At 50.4% G+C, this 19,425-nt stretch overlaps 1 protein-coding gene across 2 annotated transcripts in view; it reads left to right on the top strand.

Moving 5' to 3' along the window:
- The window catches only part of Prima1 (proline rich membrane anchor 1), a 60,907-nt gene that overhangs the window by 28,957 nt on the left and 12,525 nt on the right, over positions 1-19,425 (top strand). For both annotated transcript variants that reach the window (XM_006240495.5, NM_001108721.2), the window contains exon 4: positions 15,487-15,616. In XM_006240495.5, coding sequence (XP_006240557.1) covers positions 15,487-15,616 — 130 coding nt within the window. The remainder of the gene's footprint in view (positions 1-15,486; positions 15,617-19,425) is intronic.

Below are 19,425 nucleotides of genomic sequence, written 5' to 3'. Positions count from 1 at the left end.
CCTCCATGGTTTATAGTTATCGAAGGGGCTCTTCTTGGAAGGAGGTAGTGTCACCTCTCCGGTTAGGTGAGTCCAGGTCTCAACAGCCTTTACAAAGACTCTGTTCTTGGATCTTCTGCTTGGTCAAGATGGAGAGGTTTTGGGTGGGTCAAAGCAAATCATGTCTTGGTTAATGTTCCTACTCCACCTTCTGTCAAGGCAATGTGGCTAGAGTCTGTTCTCTGCTCCAAGTTTCTCTGTGACCCTTGTCATCAGTCAGATCACTATTTCCTACCCTCTACCCCTAGGCACCCTGGTTCAGAGTGAATGAGTTTCTTTTTTTTTTTTTTTTTTTTGGTTCTTTTTTTCGGAGCTGGGGACCGAACCCAGGGCCTTGCGCTTCCTAGGCAAGCGCTCTACCACTGAGCTGAATCCCCAACCCCGAGTTTCTTGATCTCACACTTAGGATGAATTGGACCATGGGCAGCAGAGGTGCACACCCCCTGCCTGCCTTTGCAGAGAGAATTGTGGGTGGAAAGAATGTCTGGGTCTCTAAATGCCTAATCCTGTTACAGACAGTTTCTCTGTGCAGTTTCTTAGTAGCTGGGGGCCATTTTGAAGGCTTAGAAACTCAGACTATCCCGTGAGAAGGCTATTAAGTCGGCCTCCTTGGATTGGCCAGATCTGAGCAATGCTTACCAGAAGCCCGAGCTGGCTTTCTTGTCTGCCGCTGGCTGTTACATGCAGGCTTCTTTCTGCACTTAACTCAGGAGTCGGAAGAGGGTTCCCAGAAATAAACAGTTGTTCATCATTGAGTGAGCAGAGGCCAGAGAAACCCCTAAGCACTGAGATGCCACAGGCAGCCTGAGATGCCAGTTGTGATGATGTTGGGGGCTCTGACTTAGCCTTAGATCACCACTCCAATTGGGCAGGTAGACCTTTGAGAGCCAGGGAGGTGAAGTGACTTACAAATGTTCAGAGGCCGAGGTGACCAGGTGGTGTGACCTTAGTCTTTAGAAGAATCTGCATGTCTAGCTAGAGGAAAGGCCTAGGTGGAGCTTGTTGCTAGGGAGACCTTCCACACAGTCTCAGCATCATCAGGCTCGGGACAAGCTAAGGGTAGAGGAATTATCCGTGGGTGCTGCAGTAACAGGATCATGGGCTTGGGCCTGACTGGTGTCCCTACAGTGGCCTGTCTGTCAATCACAGAAGGTTTCACTGTTGTCTCAACAAAATAATGGCTGCTTTATGACATTCCACTCACCCTGCCATGTGTGAGCTGCATGTGGGGTTGGAAGGGCCACAGGTCTCGCCTGGCTGGTCAGAGCTGAAGTACTGGGAGAATGACTCACACCACTGTGGTCTGCTCCAGGGGTAATAGTGGAAGCCTTCCCACTCAGAGGCTCCGATGTGACTTTGCCTCTCTGGTTACTGCTGTGCTGCTCTTCTGATGGGAGGAATCTGAGAATGAAGGAAAAATGCAAGAAACACACACTTTGACAACAATGGTGAAATGAGAGAGCCATCCTGTTTTCTTTTGCTTTGGGTAGGGTAAGTAAAGTAGTTATGGTCTGCCATTTGCAAAGGGGACTCCTGTCCTCATAAGTCCAACCCAGTGCCATCCAGTCATCCAACAAACTTCCAATGGTCATGTTTATGTCTGTGTAGCTTGGTAGTCATCATCTCCCTCTGTGGCTGGGACACTTGACAAAGGGCAAGTGTCACCGAGGAACTGAATGCCTGGTTTTACTCTGTGTGTGTGCATGCATGCATGAGTGCGTGTGCGTGTGCGTGTGCGTGTGTGTGTGTGCGTGTGTGTGTACATGTGTGCATGTGCGTATGCGTGTTTAAATGCACATGAAGGCCAGAGTGGTTTGGGGTGACATTCCTCATTTCATGTTTTCATCTTAGGGTGGCGGTTATCTGTTCGAGATAGGAACTCTTAATTGTGATGTAGACAGGGTACCTACGAGCCTTAAAGACCCACCTGTCTCTGCCCCCTAAGGGCTGGGATTCTAAGTTTGTTCCTCCAGAATTGTTAGGCAGATTCTAGGCATCAGACTTGGGGCCTCATGCTTGTACAGCAGGCTCTTTATTGACTGAGCTATCTCTCCAGCCCCTGCTACATTGATTGTTTAAAGCAAGCTTAAGTAGTCGAATGTGGTTTGTAGCTACTCTATTGGGCAGAGTGCCCCTGTGTGACCAGCATGGATACTTGTTCTTTTAAGTATACTTTTGTCCCAAAGCCACAGACATGTTAGTTTTCTTTCTTTTGTTAAACAAGTCCCTAGGAGCAGAGGGATCTTCTCAGTACGTGGTGCTTTGGTGGCCTGAGCTAGGACAGAGCTGACCCTACTGTCACTCACCAGAGACTTTTAGACAAGACGTAGGCCCTGGCCAGAAACCCAGGAATGGGCAGGAGGTTCTAGGAGGCAGTCATCCAGAACACAGAGTTCATGTGCACCTCCTCGGGATAGAATTTCATCCTGCAAGGCTGCCAAGGACTGTCAGCTCTTAGTGGCCTGGTGTCTCCGTGTCTTGACGTAGAACTTGTCCTCAGGACACGAGGATTAAAGCCAGGTGTTTCCAGGGGAGTATGTGGGACCCACCACAGAGGAGGCAAGAAGCATGAGAAGAAACTGAGAGCACCAAGCCCTGCCATATGTCCCCAGCAGGTGACACTTGCCAGGCACTGGTCGAGAACACCATTTGAGACACTTTGTCTCTGTAGTAACCAGTGCAGCAGATTGTCCCCAAGAAGGGCTGCGGGGCTGGTCCAGTGACAACCAAAGCAGAGTCCCCACAGTCCTTGCTCACACCAGAAGGCAGTTTCCTCAAGCCTCCCAGGGGAGGCTGTCAGCGCTTCTGTGGATGAGAACTTGAGGGCAGTGAGATGTATGTGCTCTGGCTGTGGGGGCGGGGGCTGACTTAGCCGGGATGGTTTATCAGGTCAAGATGCAAACTGAGGCCCCTTGGCTGTCTGCTGTGTTTCACTGGATATCACAGTGCTACCCTTAACCCTAGAAAAGACAGAGCCCAGGGTCACAAACCTAGAGATTACCCTACGGAACTGGTGTGATATCTGGTTAAATTAATTAATTAATAATAAACAAACAAATAAATAAGACGAAAGGACCAGAATGTTCACCTCCACAATACACATGAGATGAAATTTCAAGGCAGACCAAGACTCTGCTATGAAAATTGCTGAAGAATTTTGGGTAAAAATGGTATCCCTTAGAAGTAAACAGACTTTTGTCAAAGGCCACACATTAGATATTCCAGTCCTTGCAGCCACATAGTCCCTGGCGCAACTATTTAGCTCAGTAAATGTATGTGTCTGTGCTCCAGTAAAACCTTATTTATAAACCATCAGTGGCCAGAGTCAGTCTTCAGACCAGAGTTTATTACCCACTGGTCCAAGGTGACCCTGGTCAGTTATTTCTCTGAAATGAATTGTTTAAACAAGACCACTTCTACCAACCTGGGCTTTCACAAGGCCTCCCTCCATCATGGGTTATAGACCTTTGTGAAGGGGAGAGATCTACCTGACATCGTTGATGCTGGAGAGTGAGGAGGCTCTGCTGGGCATTTACTGTAGATGGCAAGAGTGTCTTCCCATCCACAGGCTACGACTGAGTTCACCATCTTCAGTCAGCTCCCCAGCCCCATCTCCACCCCCTCCCCCACCCCCAGCCCTGCCCCCATACAGGCCATTACTGTTTGCTTTGTGGTGTTCGTTTCTTAGACACCTGCACCAATATGTGTCTGGAAGACGTTGGAATCCCAGCCTGCATTTTCTTGATGATTATTTAATTAACGCCCATTCTCCTGCAGGTCACTGGGGTCATGAGGACGGGGTCCCTGGGGTTCCCAGCATCTAGTCCAGTGTACCACACAGTGCAGGAGTGGGTGAGCAGCAGGGCCAGGACAAGGAGGTCAGCTCAGTGGTCACCCAGAGCTTTCTAGACATGCCACCTCCTTGTCACTTCTGGACAGGGAAGGGGCCAGCAGGCATGACAGATTTGAGAAGGGGACCAAGGCAGACAGGAAAAGGTTGGGCCAGGCTTCCACAGTAACAAATATTTACTTTGGGGAACCTAACAAAGAGGGCTATTTGGGTGAGAAGTAAGGGGATCATGTTTCTCGGTCCCCACAGAAGGAAAGCTAATTACACCAGTTTGTGACCTGCTGTTCCTGCTCTTGCCCAGACCTCCCTGTAATCTTTTCCTCACCCAGGAAAAGCTGTCGATGCCCCCCCCACCAGAGAGACACGAACCTGATTCATAATTTGCCTCTCCTAATTAGGCGCAGGAATGAAGGAGACGGTTATTAATAATGTATCCGGGTTTTTAAGTGCCCCACAGGAACCGAGCCTTGAGAAATGGTGCTCTTGATGATAAACAGTCACACCGCCACCACGCTGGGCTCTGTGCCCAGACACAGGGCAGAAAGAAAGACATCAGAGGAGAAAGGGTCCGTGGTGCATGGGCAGCTGACTGGAATGACAGATGGAAGCCCAGTTGCTCTCACAGCACTGTGGTGCATGTGCATGTGTGCATGTGAACGTGTGTATGTGTGTGTATGTGCGAGTGTGTATGTGTGCATGTGTGTGTGCACATGTGAATGTGTGTGTATGTGTGTATGTGTGCATGCGTGTGTGCATGTGTGAATGTGTGCGTGTGAAGGTGTGTATGTATGTGTATGTGTGTGCGTGCGTGTGGGTGCATGTGTGTGTGCATGTGTGTGTGCATGTGTGTATGTGTGCGTGTGTGTATGTGTATGCGTGTGAATGTGTGAGTGTGTATGGGTGTGCGTGCGTGTGTGTATGTGCGAGTGTGTATGCACATGTGAATATGTGTGTGTATGTGTGCATGTGAATGTGTGTGTATGTGCGTGTGTATTGTGTATGTGTGCATGCGTGTGTGCGCATGTGTGAATGTGTGCTGTGCATGTGCGTGTATTAAGAGGGATCTAGTCTGTCTTTGCCACCCTAGGATCTTTCTTTAGGGATACCTCCTTGACCCTTCCGTGTAGGACTAAGCTTCAATGTCTGCTGAGAGAAGGGACTCTGATTCTCACAGTGACAACAGCTTCCTTTTCCACACTGCATTGGCTCCTCCTGTCTCCCTGCCTCACTGCCTCAGTAGTCGTTGTACCTGAAATTTTGCTTGCTTGTGTTGTGCCTATTTAGTGGGTCACAGGTTCAAACCTGTCTAGGTTGAAATGCTGAGATGACATCATTGGGTTCTGTGCCACAGTCCCCTCAGCTGTCAATTCTTGTCCTTGCTCCCTGCAAGCGCCCTCAGCTCTCATTTCTTCAGACCCGCCGGACAGAGCCAGCCTTGGCTTCCGTCCATCCCCACCTGTCCTATGCAGTAGAAGGTGGTCTGAGCAAAACACATGACCTTGAACTTTGGGTTCATGACCTCAAGGCTCTTGGGGGCTTTCCCACTCCTCCCCTTACCAGACATCAGTCAGTCCCTCTTCTAGACAACCTGCCACTTGCTCCTGGTTCACTCTGTATTTGCCCTGGCTTCACACCTGTTCCTAGAAATGATTGACACATTCAGAAAGAGGCAACCCAGTCACTACAGACACCCATGTTATGCGGTGCAAACTTCCAGACTGCCTTCCCTACACAGAAAGGCTTCATCTGAGGCCTAGGCAGGGGCTCCTGAGCTAGGAGTCAGGGGTCTTTCTCTGACTGGCTTGGGGTCCTTAATCTTCCCCTCTCATGAAACAGACTCTCCTGTCTCTTACGCATGCTCATTCTCAGATCATTTCCTGAATCAGGCCCCTTCTCAGTAACTGAATCACAATAACATCTCTGCTCAGTCACAGGTTCCCTTGCAGCTCCCCACCCTACACACGCATACACACATGCATGCACACATAGGCACACACACACACATGCACACATGCACACATAGGCACACACTCACAGGCACACACACAGACGCACACATGCACACATAGGCACACACACAGACACACACATGCACACATAGGCACACACTCACACACACATGCACACATGCACACACACAGAGGCACACACACATGCATGCACATGCACACGCACATGCACACACAGGCAGATAGGCACACAGGCACATACACACATTCACACATGCATGTACATACATCTGCACGTGCACACACACACATATATACACTCACACAGTGAGTACACACACACAGTGCTAGACCTCGCCTCCCTTTCTCAGGACCCTCCAATACCCACCTCACTTCCTGTCCTCCTCACGGCCTCCAGACCTCCCGCAGTCTCCTAGTGTCTCCATCCTTGATCTTCATACTCCCGGCCACAAGCTCACTGCAGATCTATCCTCTGCTTGACTCCCATCCCTAGACACCTTCAGGACAAACTCCATTGCCAAACTCTAGTCTTTGTTCAAGCGCCACCCTCTAGACTGCCCTCGGGCGTTCTAACCCTGAGGAACATTTATCTGCATCTTTCCCCTTAAGTTGCTCTCACTTAAAGCAAGGAGGACACACAGTGGGCCCTCAGAGGTGAGGCTCACCTCTTCCCGTTTATCTTCCTCAAGAGCAAGACCATTCCCAGAAGCTCCCAGCTGGCTTTTCCTCTCCTGTCCTTTGACTAGACCTGCAGGACCCAGAAGCCACCTAAACTAGAGGCTAAGGACTGGAGTGACCAGGCCTGAGACCATGAAATCCTGAGACCATGAAATCTCACCTCTGCTAGGCACAGGGAAGGGCGGACGGGCTATAGGAAGAGAACTAGTGTTCTGCTAGGGAGGCGGGAAGGAAGCAGGTATCTGCTCTAGCTGTCTGTGGATCCTGGAACTCCTTGGATTGGTCTGTGGCTTCCTTCGGGTTATCATGACTCAAACAGATAGCGTTAAACATGCTGAATGGCTTGCCAGCCCAGAGCCTGCACTTTACTCCAGCTCCTGATTCAAAGCCAGTGTGGATAATCAGTGCCCAAAACTGAGCAATGGACACCCAGGGAGGAGGAGCCTCTGGGTGCGAGGAAGATGGGTTCACTCTAGCAGGCCAGAAGTCAGGAGCAGAGCAAAGCAGAGAAAGGGAAAGACGAAATGGGGTTGGTTGGTGGCTATGAGACTCAGAGATAGAAGCCCAGGAGGAGGAACGTCCAGTGTGGGGCTGAATCTGGGTGAAGACACAGCTCCTGGTGAGACTGAGGAGGACTCCTTACTGTTGGCTATCTCCAGCCTGGGACTGGCCAGACCAGTGGTGCACATCTGGGAGATGCTGCATGCACAGGAAAGACTGAGAAGAAGCTGGGGGCAGAGACAAGGCTTTGAGGGCTATACCGAGTGTAGGACCAAAGTTCTAAGCATCCCAGCCAGGGACCGGCTTGTCATCCCCTGTGTTTTGCAGCCAAATATAGTCCAGGTGACCCACTGACCCTACCCTACCTTACTTACCCCCTTCAGACACTGAGAAAGGCTTTATCCATATCATAGTGTGGCTGCCTTTCTGGCCCAGTTGTCAGCAGAAAACCGGGGCACCTGGGTGGCTGGCGATGAAAAGGGGGGACTTCCATCATGGCTGCAAAAGAACTGGTGGACACAAGATAAGCTAAGCACAGCATTATCTGTCTGCATACCCCCACCCACTAGCGTGGTGACCTAGAATTCGAATATGGTGTTTATTTCACTGGGTTTCCCCCTAGAAACTCTAGATGTGAGGCCTGGGTTCAAGTTGCACAAGCACCAAAGCCCTGTGGTTTATCTGTGGTTTCAAGTCTAGCCCCAACCCATGGTCACAGGTGAGAAATGCAAAACAGCTTCACCCCCACACTGACCCCAAGGCCTCCATGGGTGGTGGACGCCCTGGCACAGGCCTCCCCATAGATGCCCAGCGCCTGTAAATGGCTAGCAGCTGCTGAGAGTCAGTTCCTTGTGTCCACAGACAATGGGTCTCTATGCGGGGCAGGCTGTGAGAGGGACTGGTGGCCCTACCCCACACCTCCTTCCTTAGGAGGCATTGGGTCTGTGTCAAACTGCCCAGCAGTGCCAGGGCTTCAGGCACTGAGGCAGGGGAAGAGTTGGGAACTTGTGAAGGAACTGAGCGAGGACAAGCTTTGCTTTTGGGCCAGATCAGAAAGGTAGGCTCAGACTGAGGTTGCTGTGACGCCCTGAGACGATTCTAAGCCTCAGTGGCCTCCCTGGGCCCTGAGGGACATGAAACAGGTCCTGGAACAACTCAAATCTTTAACAGACCTCCTCACTTCCCTAGAAAACCACACAGAACCAGGGCATATCCTAGGACACTGTCTGGGGCAAGGACAAGTTGTCAATATGCCCTGTGTCCTCAAACCTTAGAGGAGCAAGACAGCTCCCTTGACAACCTTGTGGTGACAGGAGAGAGGAGAGAGGACACACATCCCAAGTACAGACTGGACCATAAAATTGTCCTGTGAAGCAGCTGTGTGGCTCTGTTATCTCTACCCAGCGACATTGCCAAGGCCATGAAGACATCATGTTCAGGGCCTGGCCTACCCTTTGCATGAGGTACCTCACAGTGTTCAGGAAGCAGGTTCAGGGTCCTTAACCCTGGAGGGAGCAAGGGAATGACTTCTGAAGTACAAGGACAAGCCAGTGCTGGCCTGGTTCGTCACTGCTTGTGGACCTGGGCTGCTCTGTGGACCAGGGTAGGAGGTCCTCCTCAGCAGAGCATAGTCAATCTAATGAAGGCCAATTAGGCCTACAACCCTTTCAGTTCCCAGGGAACCAGCCACAAACCACTAGGGCAGCCTGAGGGCATGAGTCACCAAAGACTTTGAAACCCAGGAGAAGTGTCTAATGATGTCAATGATGTCCTCAAGGCCTGTGGTGTCCCAGCAGTGCCTGGCATTCAGTCTGGGCCTAAGCGTAGGGTGCCTCTGGAGAGGACCCCACATAGGGTTGAGAGGCAGAGCACCAGGTAAAGACATGGCTCAAGATGGAAAATTACTGTCCCTCCCGACCCTCTGTGTGTGTGTGTGTGTGTGTGTGTGTGTGTGTGTGTAAGTGTGTGTGAGTATAAGTGTGTGAGTGAATACATGTGTGTGCACATGTATGTCTGTGAGTGTGTAAGTGTAAGTGTGTGAGTGTGAGTATGTGAGTGAGTGCATGTGCGTGTGTGCATGTGTGTGCACATGTGTATATATGAGTACATGTGAGTATGTGCATGTGTGTGACTGAGTGCATGTGTGTGAGTGCGTACGCACATACATGTACATGCACATGTATGTGTCTGTGAGTGTGTGTGAGTGATTTTGTGTGTGAGTGTGTGACTTGTGTGAGTGTATGTGAATGAGTGATTGTGTGCGAGTATATGTGGATGTCTGTGAATGAATGTGTGTGAGTGCATGTACATGTGTGTGTGTCTGTGTGAGTGTGTGAGTGAGAGTGTGTGAGTGTGTGAGTGTGTGAGTGTGTGTCTGTGTGCGTGTATGCGTGTATGCGTGTGTGTGTGTGTGTGTGTGTGTGTGTGTGTGTGTGTGTGTCTAGGTGCCTGAGGTCTACCTTTGGATTTCTTCTATAATAATCTTCAACCATCTGCCTATCCTGTCACTACCCCTCCCCCAGCTCTGGAGTTACTGGTGTGCCCCACCACACTGGCTCTTAATGGGACCAAGCTCCTGTCCTTGATCTTATGCAGTACCATGCAAACCAATCCACCTCCCCAGCCCCTGAGAAGTGACCCTTAAACAGCTGAGCAATCATTCCATTCCCTTCTAAACCGGTTCTCAATGGGTTCAAAGACAGAATGGCTTCCAGACCTCTCAGAGCCCCTGTGATAGGATCAACTGTCATCTCAATACTAGGAGAAAGACCTCTGGGCAAACCTGTGAGAGACTGTCTACACTGATTACCCTCTGAGAGTGTCTGTGAGGGATTGTCTTGATTGTGCTCATTGACTTGTGACTCAAGTCAAAGCCATCCTAATTGTGAGCAGGACCATTCCCTGAGCCGGGATCCTGGATAAAGTGGTGAGTGTGAGCTGAGCTTCAATGTGCCTCCCAGCTGCCTCTCGACTGTGGATGGATGTGACTCATTCTCTTGAGCTCCAGCTGCTCTGGCTTCCCCACCGTGATGGACTGTACACTAAACTGTGAGCTAAAATAGACCTTTGCCCTTTAAGTTGCTTTTGTCTGGGTATTTTAACATGGCAGCAGGAAACAAAACTACGACAGTCTCTTTAATTCATTCCTGCCTCATCTACCCCTACCCCGTCCTGTTAGGTCCAGGCATAGGTGGGTTTCTCAGGCTACCCATTAGCATGTGCTGACTTGATCCCACCAAGTCCCTGACTCTGTTGCCTCAGTTTCCCCACTGCTAACAGGGAGTCAATCAACCTGGGCACCACAGTGCATGGATGTGTGTCATGAGGTCCCCTCAGGGAGGGTTTCCAGCCTCCTTTGTCCCCTCAAATACCTGCCTACTGGGTGCGTCTAATGTGCTGTGTCAGTCTGCTTCTTTTTCGGGCTCCTGTGGGTCCTGATCTGCTGATCTCTCCTCCCATCCCAGCACTTGCCACATATATGTCCTCGTGGGACCTCTGCTTTCCATTGGCTTCTTCTACACTTCTCAGAACTCCGCAGGGCAGGGACCACCTCTGTCCTGGTCACTGCCTGGAGCCCTCCCTCCTACACTGCTCTAGAAATTCCTTGAGGCAGAAAGCTGGGGGGGGTCGATGTTCATCATCATCATCATCACCACCACCACCATCATCATCACCATCCTCATCCTCATCACCACCACCACCATTATCACAATCAGTCATTGTCATTTTTCAATTGACATAGGAAGTAATAGGCTTCGTGGTGGCATCTTCATACATCTGCACCATTATACACTGTTCTCCATCATCCCCTTCTCTCTCCCTTCTCTCTTCTCATTCCCTTCCTACCCCTGAAGAATCTTCCCTCCTGCTTTGATGTTACATGCATTTCTTTGTCCCCTCCTTTACCCAACTCCTGTATGAGAGACCTCTTCCTCTCCTCCCATGATCCTCTTCCACACTCACAGACTGTACTCATGCACACACACACACACACACACACACACACACACACACACACACTTAAATCTTAATTGTGGGGATTGGGGATTTAGCTCAGTGGTAGAGCGCTTGCCTAGCAAGCGCAAGGCCCTGGGTTCGGTCCCCAGCTCCGAAAAAAAAAAAAAAAAAAAAGAAAGAAAAGAAAAAAAAATCTTAATTGTGCATCTAAGAGAAAGTAGTGTTCACCTTTCTGAATCTGGTTTCACTTAAGAATCTCTGGTTTAACCCTTTTTTTCCCCAGATAAAAAGGCTTCACCTTTCTTTACAGCCGAGAAACATCCCATTGTACGGACCATGCTTTCTTTATCACTTCATCAGCTGATGGACATGTGGATTGGCTCCATGCCTTAGCTAGCGAGCATGGGTGTGTGAGCCTGTCCGTGGAATGAGATAGATTCCTACAGGCGTGTGCCCAGGGATACGGCAGAGCTGTATGCAGTTTCTAGTCTCAGGTTTCTGAGAGGCAGCTCCTCTCAGTCCTGTGATGTTGGCATCCCCGCCTACAGGATCTAGGCTCCTCTTTCCCCCACCCCACTGCCATTTGGTTTCTCAGTGGTAGCTATTCAGACCGGTGTGAGCAGGAATCTCAAAGTTGTTTTACTTTGCAATTCCTTGATGGCTCAGGATGTTGGACGCCAAGGACTTATTGGCCACTTTCTTTTGTTCTTTTTTTTTTTTTTTTTAAGGAACTCCCTATTTAGCTCATTGGCGCTTATTGATTGGGTGGTTTATCTGTTTTCTTCAGCTCTTCATATACTCTGGATAATCCCTTCTGATGTGCGGTTGGCAAAGATTTTTAGCAGGCTGTCTCTTTGCTCTGACTGTGGTTTTCTTTGCAGTGCAAAAGATCCTTAGTAGCATACAATCCTCATGGGTGGCTCTTGGGGTTACCTCCTGGGCTCCAAGTCCTTTACAGAAACTCCTGGCCTGTGCCTACATCTTGGCGAGTTTCCTTTGATGGCTTCAGAGCTCCAGGTCTTAAGCTAAGTTATCCGTGGACCACTGTCTTGTTGCCCATGGTTTCGTATATTTGGAATCTTCTGGATATTTCAGGAAATTCAGCCAAATCCACTCCATTACCCTGCGTTGCCTAGAAGCAGAAGTCAAATGCTTTTAACCACGGTGTCCAGGGCGGGGTCCAGGTTGAGTATTCCCAGCTCTTTAATGCAGCATGGGCTGACTAAAAAGAACAAGACTCCCTTGACACAGCAGACTTGAGCCTGGGCCCTCTCCAGTGCCCTCCTGGCTACCTGACCATCATCCGCACTGGGTCAGGAGAGCTGACTGACAGGTCAACTTCTCTGGGGCTCAAGAAAGGGTGACACGACCCCTGAGGTGTCAGGACGGCTCCTGACTTTCTGTCAGGTTTAAAGGGAGTGACCGAAACAGCAGAGACAAGGAAGCAGCTCTTTCCTGGGGCTTGGCACTCCGCGGTCGGGCCACCTGCCTGTCACCCAAGATTGTCATCTCAAAGTGAAGGTTCCCTTTCCCTGCATACTGGCAATCTATGATGTCGCCTCTTTTGGAGATTGCTGGCTCCTCGTTGCAAGAGGATCAGGTCTTAGTCAGCTTCATAGTCATCCCTAGGCAGCTGGCGCCAGGTCTGGCAGAGGACAGCTTGCGTCTAATTCATCTCTGTACCCCCAGCTCTTAGCAGTAAACACTGAGCCTGCTCAGTTCTCGTCCAAGGGAATGCATTCACACACGCATGAATGAGCCCTATCAGGAGGCTGCCTCTAATTACGAGCCTCCAGCCTGCCCACCTGGTGAGCTTTTATCATCTTTGCTGGGGTGCTGAGGGAAACTGAGGCAGTGACGAGGCTAGTGGGACGCTCTGACGGCTTCAGGGCCCTGCTCCAGTCCTCACCTAAGTTGTTTCAGTGTTCATTCTCTGTCCTGAAGTGACAACACCCAGGCTTCCTCCAGCTCTGGCGTTCTCTAGTCAACTCAAGCAAAGATAAAGACGGATGCCATCTTCCAATCTATCTCTGGTTTTTGTGAACAAAATCTGTGATTTATGCCTCAGCTACGTCTCCAGAAAGACCCCTCTCCACAGATGGGCTGACTTCCTCTGCACACGCAGCCCTCAGCTGCACCTGCTGGGTCCCACTGGTCTCAGACAGAAGGGCACACAACCAGAGCTAGCTGCTTCTCGTAGCAATGCTTTGAAAAAGGACTGTCGAAAGGAAAATCGTCACCTCACCAGCAAAGTGCAAGGAAGTTTGGCTCTGCCAAATTCCAGACTGAGGCTTAAGAGCCAGCATGTAGATGGAATCTCTAAGGAGGGCCTTGCTGGCACCTTTGGGCAACAATTCTAACTTAGGTGTATCTAGCTCGTTGTGACCATCCCTAGCCAATGGAATCATTTGCCGTCGAGACCAAAAGGAATACCTTTCCCTTCCTGTGCTCTGGGACACTAGACCGAGGTGTAGCCACTCACTGAGACTACACACAGGAAGACGGCAGCTGCAACATGCTGGGTGGAATGACCTGGGGACACGCCCCAAAACAGGTCAGAGCCTGGGACAGAGACCCAGAAGAGCTTTCTCATCCATGAAGAGAAGGGGCAAACCTTTGCAGGTGCCAGAACAGTATAGACCCAGCAGCTATGGCCAGGGAGCTAAAGCTACACCAGTTTATCCTGGGGAGACCCTTACCGCCAAGTCAAGGATGCTCCCAAAGGGGGAGATTTGAAGTTTGATTTTTCAACTTCAACAAAATCATCGATTGAGCTCATGGATGGGAGCATGAACCCTAAGGGTCCTGCTGGCTCTGCAGTGCCGTTCAGATCTGTAGAGGGACACAGGACCTAAGACCCGCTCTTTCCAGTTGACAGCAGCCTGGGGGTATCCTTGCCTCAGTGTATCACCCAGAGTGTCTGGTTCTTCTCAGGACTTGGGAGGAGCTGAGGTCCACACTGGGGACTATGCATTTGTTAATGGGCAGCCACAATCCCCTGGGAGCCATAGAATGTCTTCTGGGATTCCACAGTGTTTAGTTCTTTCTCTCTATTCTGCTTATCCTTGGTTCTGCCTGGGAGGATACCAGAGTGGGAACATCTGGGAAAGAAATCTAGGTGTTTGTTTATGATATTAACCACACAACACACATACACACACACACAGAGAGAGAGAGAGAGAGAGAGAGAGAGAGAGGGAGGGAGAGAGGGAGAGAGAGACAGAGACAGAGAGAGATGGGGTGGGGAGAGAGGAACATTACTCATCCACAAAAAGGGAAAACTTCTGAACTACAGAGCTACCTGGGTAAATCTCAACAATGCTAAATAAATAAAGCAAAAGTAAAAACAAACCAAAAAGAAAGCCTTTCAAATGATTTGATTTTCGCAAACGCCAGAAACAAACAAATCTTATCTATTATCTTAGCCATCGTTAGAATGGTTGTCTGAGGTTAGGGACTGTTGAGACTCAAGGATATTTTGAAAGTCTTGAGTGTGGCTTCTGCTGCTGTAGACATGTCACTGTTGTCAGAAGATGCGTTGACTGGCAGGAATCCCCTTGGGCACAACCCTGGGTTCTTGGCTTTATTCACTGGCTCCGCCCATCCTGTGACTTCCTTCGGGGTGCCTAGAACAGAGCTGGGGATATAGTTGTGGTTCTTGTCCAGATCTTCACGTATACTGATGTCTAGCACTGTCTGTCTGTGTGGTCTGTCCACTCCTCTCCTCCAGTCCTTTTGTTATACCCAGACCTCTGAGATGGGGCTGGGCTCTCTCTTTGCTTTACTGGGGGAAATGGGTCGGAGTAAACAGTCTCTTGAGACCTATTCTCCAGGTGAGCATCAACACTGCCCAGACCAACCACGGATCAGGCTTACCCTAAGGACTCCTCATGGGTAGGGTGGGGACAGGAAGGCCTTGTGAAGCTAGGTGTGAGAGAAGCTGTAATGTTACAGGGTTACGTGCTCTGACCTCTTCCAAGCAGACTGAGATAGATGGTGGCATCACCTGGGCCAAATCCAGGCATGAAGAGCAAACCTCTCACAAGAAACTCATTTCAGAAACACTTGGAGGGGGCCAGACTCCCTCCTTTCTCTTCCTAAGTCCCCTGCGAGCCTGCCACCCCACCCCCAACCACAGAGGCACCGGATTTAATGCCTTGGCCGAGAGAATGAGATGTTCTGTTATTTTTCATGGGAAATTAAGCCCGACCCTGCTGTCAGTTAGCTCATGCCTGGGAGGATGGAGGCCTGCTTAGCCAGGCGCTCAACCCCTGCTCTGAGCTCTCCAAGGCAGTGTGGAGGCACCGAGTGGGGGAGGGGCTGGCTGGGGGCCAAACATGATGTCACCTGCTGAGGTGGGGGTAGGGAAGGCAGGAAAGGTCAGAGGGCCTTCCTTGGGGTGATGGATAGCTGTGAGTGCCACTCCCTCACCAATGCCACACAGATCCACTTCTCTCACTCAGAGACACTCCGACGCTGGTCTCTTTTCAGCTCCCAACTCTACCTCCTGCCCCGCGGAGGACAGCTGGTGGTCTGGTCTGGTAATCATCGTCGCGGTGGTCTGTGCCTCTCTGGTGTTTCTGACTGTCCTGGTCATCATTTGCTACAAAGCCATAAAGAGGTGAGTGTCCAGCCACTGTGCTGGGGGAGCCCCTCTGGAGCCCAGCAGGGCTTCCCGGCCCTTTAACTGCCTTGCTACTTTCATTAATGATAAAGACTGACACCCAGTTAAGGAGTGGGAAGGATGAGAAGGGACCCTCTCTGTCCCTAACTGGTTCAATGCTTGCCATGAATTTGCCGTAACGGCTACAGTGGTTTCTCTTTGTCCTTATACCTTTAATAATTCAGAGTGGATCACAGACATAACTTCCCAAGTGTCAGGACCTCTGATCCTGCAAGTTCTACGTCTTCATCAGCAAATACAAAAGCCATGCAGAAAAACACCGCCAAGCACCAAGGGACGACAGTCATTAATAATATTTCTTGGAAATAGGATTAGGGAAGGAAACCTTCCCTAATCCCCGAGCTCCAAAAGTTACTTCTAATTATTACTATTAGAATAAGTGTTAGCATCTCAGATATTTAATTTCCTCCCCTGAGTCCACTCTTCTGTGTAATAATAGCAGTTTAATAATTCAAAACCAAGAAGAATGACAAAAGAAATCTTAGGACGAGGATGTGATCGGGCCCGCAGGCCTCAAGCTCCTGGGCAGGAGAGGGAAGTCTTGAGCTGCCACACAGACCTGGGCATGCACATCCCCCGGGGATGGGGGTTTTACTTCTAGAACTCAGATCACAGGATGACCTTTGCAGACAATACCAATGCAGGATACTCAGGAACTGACTAGACCCCTGCAATTTTCAGGCTATGCTGTGGGTTCATCTCTCTGTCCCATGTCCTTAGTTCATCTCCCAAACATTTCCCTCCCTCCATAGTACCTAATTTTTCAAATTAGGAAATTGAGTCTCCAAAGAGCTAGGAAGCTGCCATCCTATCAGAATTCGAGTCCAGAATTGTGTGGTGCCAAAGTCCATCTCTCACCATGTTGGGGCCCTCGACCAAAGTTGGTGATGAGCTCCCACACGCCTCTCTGCCCTTCCTGAGTAGTGAGAGAGAATGTGGGGATTTGATGTCTGTGTCCTCCCAAGGTCAGACAGACAGACAGTCTCAGAGGCCCTGAGACCCAGGAACTCTGGGCCCAGACCTGGCTTTGGACTCCAAAGTGGATGGAATCTTTCCACTGCTGAAGTGGTTTGTGAATACCCAACTGTGTGCTGGCTCCATTAACAAAGACTTGTAGTATTGATAAGTGATGAAGATTGTTTAGCCATAAACTACTCACCTGACCCCAGGCAGAAGGGCTGATGGTCCCTAGGCCAAGGGACAACTGCCTGGTATGGGTATATATACATGATAGGATCTCATGATGTAGCCCAGGCTGGCCTCAAGCAAACCCTCTATTCTGCTGCCTCAGCCTCCAATGGACACAGGGAGCCCAGGCCAGGAAGGACTTCTGGAAACCCAGGACAAGACTTCCAGGGCTGCCAAGGTCACCTTAGGAATCAGTCCCAAGAGCAGAGGCCTGTGTGTACCCATTGCCATAATGAAGTAGGTAGAGGCTGTTTCCAAGGACACACTTAAATTGTTGCTTCGTAGCTGTCTATTCTGTTTCCTGAAGCCTCAGAAGAGCAGAAGCCCAGACCCTTAATGGGTCAGGTGCCATGTGGGCAACCTCTGTCTTGCAGAGCACCCAGAGAGCCCGAGATATCCTAGGAGTTCCCTGTCTAGAGCTCCATGTGTGTCCTGGCTACCGGTACTTTGTCCAGCATCTGTCTCGGGAAGGGCTCTATCTAGTACAGATCTACGACTGCAGCCTGGAAGGGGCCTTCCCCTGCCCGCCACGCCCTCTGCTGCTCCCAGAGCCAATCCAGAGACCTGAAGGTTGATGGGAGGATGCCCACAGGCCATATCCACAGCTCACCTTCACCTGGGTGTGGAGGGAGAGCTGCCCAAGCACCACCTTTTTCTCCCAGTGACACCTTGGTGGCTGGGGAAAGCTTTTTCTGGCTTTGAACTCAAGATTGAGGAAGTCTGTGTTCTGTAGAGGAGGCTCATGCTGGGCCTCTGTGGGGCACATGCATGTGTGTGTGGGGGGGCTGCTCAGAGCTACACCTCAACTGCCCCCTCCAGCAACTTGGGTGCCAGCAGAACCCAGGCCGGGTGGAGACAGTTCCTGCAAAGGCCCTTTGATGGTGCTCTGTGGCTGAAGCCCTGTGCATGATGCTTTCGATAGAGATTAAGAGCACCTAGTGGGTCAGGACAGAAGGTCTCCAAATGGCAAGGCCACTGTCCCTCTACCTCTTCTGCCCAGAAGCCAGGACACATGGAGACACTCACTCCCCTTTCTTTTGGTTTTAGGAACCAAGCCATTTAAAGGAGTTCTCTGTGGCCTCTGCCTTGCTTGGTGGGACCAGCCCAGATTGGCCCACAGAGGATCGGAAGGAGTCCTAGCAATGTCTGCTAGGTCTTCCAGAGCCTCAGAAGGTGCATGCTAAGTAGGAAGTCTGGGCAGACTGGAAGACGGTACGATGCCCATTGCTGGCCAATCAATCAGCTCCCATGATGCCTCTCTGACCAGAGTGCTGAGAGCTAAAAGATACTTACAGAGCACTTACTGTATGGTAGACACTTATCCACATGCTTCATGTGCACTAATGTGTTTAATCCTTCCAACAAACCTGTGAAAGGGATGCTGGTGTACCATTTAATGGATAAGGAAACTGGGGCTCAGAGAAGTTGCATAGGTTGCCTGAGTTCACACAGTGGTGGGAAGATGAGGTTCTAGAAGTTAAAGTGACTAGTGTCATCCAAGAGTGCTGTTTGGTGAGAGAATGGAGTCACAGAGCTGTCTTCTGCTTTGGGGACAATTCACCTTCCCTGGCACCAGTGAATCCCAGAAGGCTTTGTGAACAGCTATGACCAAAGGATGGGGAACAGAACAGAGGAAGTCTTGGCTCTGGTGCCAGGAGGTGGGCAGGCCAAATATGTGTATCATGAGAGTCTTTTATGTCACCATCATGAGCTGGCATCTGGGTGCTTCTGTGCCCTGTGATTAAAGCTAGGTGAGACAGACTTTGGAAGGCTCAATAAGACCTGGAGGGATCTCTGAGAGGAGATGCAGGGAGGTTTTCCCAAGGGGCCAGACAGAAGACGGTGACCTAAGGACAGACAAGGATGATGTCCAAGTCCCACTGCAATGCTACTGGGGCCCTGGCAAGTCAAAGTTTTCACTCAGCCTCAGTTTCAGCATAATAAATGACTCTTAATTCCAGCCTAGCTTTTTGGGAGGCCTGAAGAGGGACACGGATCTCTACCCAAGAGGACTCTGTTCAGTGCATAGCACACCAGGGAGGACACATGGATTTGTTCTTGCCTTTCTAAAAGCTGCAGTGGCTAGGCTGAGCCAGCTAGAGTAGTTTCTTCTGTGAGAAACTTCTGCTACAAAAAGGAGGGGACCGTGAACTTGACCTTTGTGTGTCCTGTGAGGTGTCCTGTTAGTCTCATGACTACTGATTGCCTCCCTGCCTCCCCACTTTGCTGGGATTCTGCAAGCAGAGTCTATTCTGAGGTCTTTGAACCAGTCACAAATACTACCCTGCCCACCCTGTCTTTGAGGAGGCTCTGAGGATGCTTGAGAAGGCAGAAGCAATCGATCCCCGAGCTTTTGAAGATGATTGTAAATGTCTAGTTTAGATAATACCTAACAAGAGCCATTCGTCCCGGGCACCTCTGGGGACGTAGTGGGTCCCCAGAGTGTCCCTGAGCTCTGCTCAGCTGGAGTCATCTCCACCTACGAGGCAGCAGGATAGCGAGGCAGCAGGGTAGTGGTGTGAAATGGATTGTACAGTGAGCCTAGGAGGTTATAGATA

This window comes from Rattus norvegicus, chromosome 6, assembly GCF_036323735.1.
Source record: "Rattus norvegicus strain BN/NHsdMcwi chromosome 6, GRCr8, whole genome shotgun sequence".
NCBI lineage: Eukaryota > Metazoa > Chordata > Mammalia > Rodentia > Muridae > Rattus > Rattus norvegicus.
The sequence above is the reverse complement of the archived record's forward strand: the minus strand, read 5'-3'. Positions and strand labels throughout refer to the sequence as shown.